The sequence below is a fragment of the Belonocnema kinseyi genome, chromosome 1 (assembly GCF_010883055.1).
Source record: "Belonocnema kinseyi isolate 2016_QV_RU_SX_M_011 chromosome 1, B_treatae_v1, whole genome shotgun sequence".
NCBI lineage: Eukaryota > Metazoa > Arthropoda > Insecta > Hymenoptera > Cynipidae > Belonocnema > Belonocnema kinseyi.
The window spans coordinates 115,704,307-115,710,868 of NC_046657.1; the positions used below are offsets into that span (position 1 = coordinate 115,704,307).

The 6,562-nt window shown below is 25.8% G+C and overlaps 1 protein-coding gene across 1 annotated transcript in view; it reads right to left on the bottom strand.

Moving 5' to 3' along the window:
* LOC117171071 (kinase suppressor of Ras 2) overlaps window positions 1–3,060 on the bottom strand; it is a 42,032-nt gene extending 38,972 nt beyond the window's left edge. The window contains exon 1 of the mRNA XM_033358123.1: window positions 2,771–3,060. Within this exon, the coding sequence (XP_033214014.1) occupies window positions 2,771–2,920 (150 nt within the window). The 5' untranslated portion in view covers window positions 2,921–3,060. The remainder of the gene's footprint in view (window positions 1–2,770) is intronic.
* Between the last annotated feature and the right edge of the window lie 3,502 nt (window positions 3,061–6,562).

A 6,562-nucleotide genomic window follows, 5' to 3' on the forward strand; every position in this document is an offset into this window, starting at 1 on the left:
ATTTCAAATGTTTCATAAACGTCTTCAATTTAAATTTGATAAAAAAAAGGCTACTAAACTAGAAAGCTCGATTTCTCTGGTTTCATTTCTAAATTTTTCATCTGAAATCGTTATTCTAAGCTTTCAACTTAAATATGAAAAAGGGGAAAATGCAGAAGGTGATTAAAACAGAACAAAATCTTTTTAAAGCTAAAATCGAGATGTTAAAACGAAATAACCTATTCGTGTAATGTTTTGATGTTCATATGTTTTGTGAAAGTATCAACATATACTAAAAAAGGAAAATTTAAATTAAAATCTAGTAAAGTTTCTAACTAAAAAACAGGTGTAACGAAATGTCTCGAAAACATCAACCTTATTATTGCTGAAAACCTGATTGCCTTTTCATTACCTGTAGTTGCTTCATATGCTTAATTTGAAAATTAATTCTATAAATAATCCGTTTCAATAATAAAAATCATAGAAAACCTTACGCGAAATGAATTTTTTTTTATTTTTAATACTCTTGCGCTATTTAATTAAAACATTCAAATGATCTAATAAACTATTTAAAATATTATACGTAGTTTTACGTTAGCGCTTTTCACAGCAAATTATTATTTTAAAAAAAGTAATATAAAATAGTGAGATATTAAAGAAAATTTAAGATTTCGAGAAATTTTGAATTGCGTTAATTTTTGTTCGACGGAAATTATCATTTTTTTTTTAATTTTCAAAATGTTTCATTTTCAGCAATTTACGTTCTTCGATTTTGTTAGCGTTTTTTTTTAAACAAAAGTTGACATTCTTAGAATTCCAAGATTAGCAATTCTGAATATGTGTGTATTGTTATGTTAGTGGTGTTTTTAGCTGCAAATTATTGGTATTTTTAATTTTAAACAAATTATATTGCAAATAGTATTTACAATTTTTCAACCACTTTAGGTTATTTCGGTGTATTGTAGCTGAAACTGCTACTTATAAACAATAATCATTAGATTTAAATCCAATATCATTTTTGTTTAACATAATAAAATTTACAATCTTGAACAAGTACGGAATGTTAGTATTTTTGGTTGGAAATTGAAATTTGTATTTAAAAAGTCAATAGATGATTTCAAATATTCTTAATTTTTCAACGATTATAGGTGACGTTGGTGTTTCACATCAAAAATTGGTATTTTAAATCAGAAATCATTATAATTTGAATAATATTTATAGAATCTTTAAACAATTTTAGGTTTTTAAATTATTCAAGGTTATTTTAACACATTTCAATGGAAATGATTCCATTTTGAAGATTTGCAATTTAGAATAATTTTTTTAAATCTTAAATTAGTGTTTTTCCTAGAATGTTTATATTTTCAATAAATAAAATTATACATTTCCAGATTATCACTATTCTTCAGATTATCATTCAGTCATTAAATTAAAAATTTTTTGTTGTTGTCTCCTCTTTTCTTTTAATAGAAGACGACTACATAAGTTAAAAAAATTAAAAAATTGTAACCGCTTTTGTTTGTGTGTACATGTTATCGAAGACTTGTTTCCAACCCTTTCTTAAGTTTTTTTTAGGAAGACCCAAGGACGGGTCGAAACGTCAGTTTATTTGAAGTTTGTAACTAAGTAAACATATATATTGAACGTATGTTCAAAATAATTTGTTTTAATCTCTATAAAGGAGATATATCCACATCAAAAAACACTCAAAGAAAGGATAAAATTAGAGACTTTTCTGGAATTTTGGGTTTATAATTGGCGCACGTGTTTCGCCGAAAATCGTTATATATTTCAAAATAGTACAATTTAAAAAATATTCTAGGTTATATTAACATTATTCACAGGAAATCGATTATTTAGATTTTTCGTTATGTTAGTATTTTTCGTCTAAAATTGCTATTGTTAATAACAAAAATTATATCTCAAAGATGAAACTCACAATTTTGAACAACTTTAGCTGATGTGTATTTTTCGTAGGCGATTAGAATTTTTTTAACAAAAATGCATCAGTTAGATTGTCTAAAAATTGTAAAATAAATATTATATAATAACATTAATAACTTTTAATAACCATGAAGTTAAGATATCAAGTTTAATCAATTACCAAACGTATTATCCTCCCTTTCCTTCTCTAAAATAATAAATAAAATAAAATAATTTTTAAAGAAAATAAAATGCTATGACACATTTTTGTTTACTCATATTAATTTTGTATTTTAATAGAAAATTTTTGAAAAAATAAATGAAGGCCGAATTTAGGTTTGCCGAAATTCGGTTAGCATAGCAGAAATGTATTTTCCGTGAGTCTAGGAGGGCTGGAAAAGAGCTACTTCTAAATATTATTAGAACCAAAATAAAGAATAAACCGTAACTATTGGCTTTGCAAATAAAAAATTTATAATATTTTCAAGAAAGTCTACAAAATTCTGAGTTTTAGAAGTTGAAAATCACAACATTTATTTCTACTAAAAAAGTTATACTATTCACTTTTTCACCCAATGTCACCGAATTTTCTAACCTCACAAAAACTGTCCGTGGCCCCGTGACGTCCACGAGACGTCAAAAATACGTCATGCCAAGAGTGTCCCTGAACTCAATTTTCCTTCAAAACTTCTAACCTGCAATGAGTTAACGACTCAAAAACACAGATCAAGAAAATAAATCATGAAAAATGAAGAGAAAGATTCCGTTTTTGGGGTAATTGCATTTCCAGGCCTCAAGGTTAAAACTTCAAGGAGACCAACTGGGAGAAAAAAAATTGGTAAAGTTGAGAAAAAAGTGATTTTCTGACCTCGAGAGTTCGAATTTCTTGTTGGGTTAGTTCGGCGCTGGTCGAACATTGTGTCCTGAGGCCTTCGAGTCGATCGGCCGAGATGTCAATCATGGATTGAACGACGTCCAAGGCACGTCGAATCTCCTGCTCGGCATCCTCGTCCGCCATCCTTTGACTCGTCGACGAACCCGTAATTAAACCGTGCTTTCCCCTATTTCGCGAACATACTTTGGCCCGCGGAGGCTCCCGTTTTTCACTTTCACCGAATTCACCGTCTCACTGAACCACTTATCAACATTCGACAACCATCTTGGCTGTTCGACTGACGTCAGTGCCCCTGGGAAACGGCAACCATAAACGTTTAATCTGGTTAAAGTGCGGCAAATTTAAACAACCCTTCCACTAGCTGTAAATGCATAGCGCAAAGTGCGCGTTTACCTGTTTGGATGTCTTTTGTTTACTAATAATAAAACATACAAAAATTAAAAAATGTATAAAAATAAATTTTCGTATGAAGTGTTTTAAACATTTTTTTAATAAATTAAAACTTTTTTAATAAATAAAATATGAAATAGAAAAAAAATCTTTTTTTTGTTTACGCACTATTTAAAAAATATGACGAAATAAATTACTCAATCGACGGATCAGATATTTGGAAGAGCTTTTGTAGAATTTCAAACCTTTAAAAACAAAAAATGCCAATATAATAAATAAAAATAATATTTATAATAAATATAATAAAGATAGTATATTGACAGGTATCGCTGTTTTACGACTCAAACATTATTTTCAATATAAAAATAAGGTCATTAAAATAAAAAAATTGACATTCTTAAACCAGAAAAAGTTTTCAATTTAAATAATTTAAATTCTCAAATTTACAAAAATTTTAATCTGTAAAATAAAAAATTAGAAGCCCTTTCATGTATGGGGGGGGGCACTGTTTCCGAACTACTAACCCTATTTTTTTATTCTTATTTTTGTGTGTGTCGCCAACTCTCTCTATGTAACTATTTTCTGGATTATCCAATCATTTTGATAAAGGATTTTTTTATTTTAAACATTTTTATTAATATTTTAATCAAGTTGAAGCGGGGAAATAGATACTTAACTTCCCAAATTTTTTTGAAGTTAAAGGGAAGAATTTCTTATTTCCAGTTTTTTTGCTGAATCGGTAGAGGAAAATTTTTTTATTCAATTGAAAGGCACGAAACTGTAGTATTTAATTTGCTTCGAAATTTAAAAAGGAAAGTTTTTTTAAAATTTGAATTCTGTATTTTTACCATTTTAATTAAGTTGGAGGAGGAAAAATTCTTTAATTTCCACATTTTTCTTAAAATAGAATGGGAGGAATTTTCTTTCCATTTTTTTCTGAATTTTAATTTTTTAACATTGTTGTTGGTTTGAAACGAGTTAAATATTGTACTTTTAACAGTTTAATTTTCAAGGTCTCTTTGAAATTATTTAGTTTGTAAAATTTGGGTTGGAACATATATTAGTTTTTAATTATCTGGATTTTTAATTGTTCAAATTAAAACCTTTTTTAATGTAACTTTATCCTCTCTAAATATTCTTCATTTTGAAATTCAAAGCGACTAACTTTCAACCCAACAGTTGAATCAGTTCAATTTTTAACAAAATAATTACATTTTTAACAAAAAGGAATAATGTGAACTAAAATGTTGAATCTTCAACTGTTGAATTTCCCAACCGAAAATATGAATTTTCTACCAACAACTTCAATTAAGTAATTGAATTTTTTACGAAAATAATAGAATTTTTAAGCCAAAAAGATTAACTTTGTACAAAAAAGTTTCAATTTTAATCCCACAATATGAATTTTCAACAAAAACGTTCATTTTAAAACAAAATGATATTTTTAACTAAAAATGATCAACTTTGAACCAAAAATGAAATATTTCAATTTGCAGTTGATTAATTTTTAATAAAGTAGTTCAATTTTCAATCAAGTAAATTTTTAATTACGAAGATGAATTTTGTACCGAAAAGACGAATTTATTACAAAATACATCCATTTTTAATCAAATTATTGTATTTTTGACTGAAAACAAATCATTTCTACCAAAATAAAATGATTATAATAATATAATTTCAGTTGAAAAATAATTTCAAACAAAAAAATATAAATTTTCAAACAAATATTTGAATATCCTTCCAATCAGTTAAATATACATTCAAAAAGATTAATTTTCTACTGCAAAAGACGAATTTACAATAAAATGCATACATTTTGTATCCCTCTATTAAATGCCTTATAGAAACTCATAAAAATGGACAAAAGGATATATAGAACCATATAGAACCATACAGAATTTATAAATTTTCTATGTGGCTCTATGTGGTTCAATATATCCTCTTACTCATTTTTATACGTTGCTATAACACATTTAATTGAGAGCTTTACGCGAAAAACGAGAACTAGGGAATTTTGAATATATGAAACAAATATTTTCTTGAAATCACCAATGTTTAAAATGATTTCATAAAAAATAAAAATAATTAAAAATATTGCAAAGGATTTCGAGGTATTTAAAAATGTTGAAGATTATAAGTTTTAACCGCTTCCCAATTTTCAATAATTTGAATAAAACAGTAAATGTTTTCAAAAGTTTTATATTTTTTACAGCGACAAATAAAAAAAAAACATTTTTTCAAATTAAAAAATCAACTATTTTGGTAAAAATCAGTTTTTTCGTTATAAATTGATTGATTAAAAATTTAACCGTCTATTTTTTGTTAAAAATTCATCGGTTTTAGTTTAAAAATGAACCATTTATATGAAAATTCATTTAACTAGTTTATAAAAATTCGTATTTCTTTTCTTGATAATTGATCTTTTTAGTTAAAAATTCAACTATGTGCTTAAAATTTTTTTTTAGAAAATTATTCGTCATGTTTGCGAATTCATTTATTATTGGTTAAAAATTGATTTCTTCGGTTACAAATTTAACTACTTTGTTCAAAATTAACGTTTCAGTTGGAAATACATTTTTTTGTTAAAAATTCATTCATTTTGATTGAAAATTTAAGTATTTTGTTCAAATCTTCTTCATTTTGGCTTTTATTTTTTTTTTAATTTTTTATCTGAAAATTGAACTTTTTCATTTTTAGCGATAAATTAATTTTTTAGTTGCAAATTCATTTCTTTCTATGAAAATTTAACTATTTTATTTAAAAGATGTTGAAAAAGTAAATTTTTTGGTTGAAGATTCATTAATTTATTTAAAAATTCATTTTCTACGGCTGGAAATTTCACTATTATATTAAAAAATTCACTTTTTTGTTTGGTTGAAATTTAATTCTTTTTTTTTTTAATTTAACTATTCCATTATTGGTTCACAATTTTTTTTAGTTGAAAATCTAAGAATTTGATTGAAAATTTGTATTCTTTTAGTAGACAATTTTACTACTAACAAATATTAAGTTGGAAATTTATGTGGTTTGTTGAAAATTTGTCTTTCCAGTAGAAATTTAATCTTCTTGTCTGAAAACTCATCTTTTTGATTCGAAATTTATCGTTATCAGTTGAATATTTTATTATAAGTAATTAAAATATTAATTTATTTCTGTTCAAACTCAAGGACTTAATCTTTTAATTTATTTGATAAATAAGTTATAAACTTTTATTAGTAGCCTGTATAAAAAAGCTATTCTGATTTATAACATTTAAATTTTCGCAGAACTCGGACCTGTCACAACCCGGGTATCGCGTCCTCTATATATGTCGCGATATTACCGGCCGGACTCGAAAGGTAAACGTGGATCCGTTTAAAAAATTTAAGACCTATG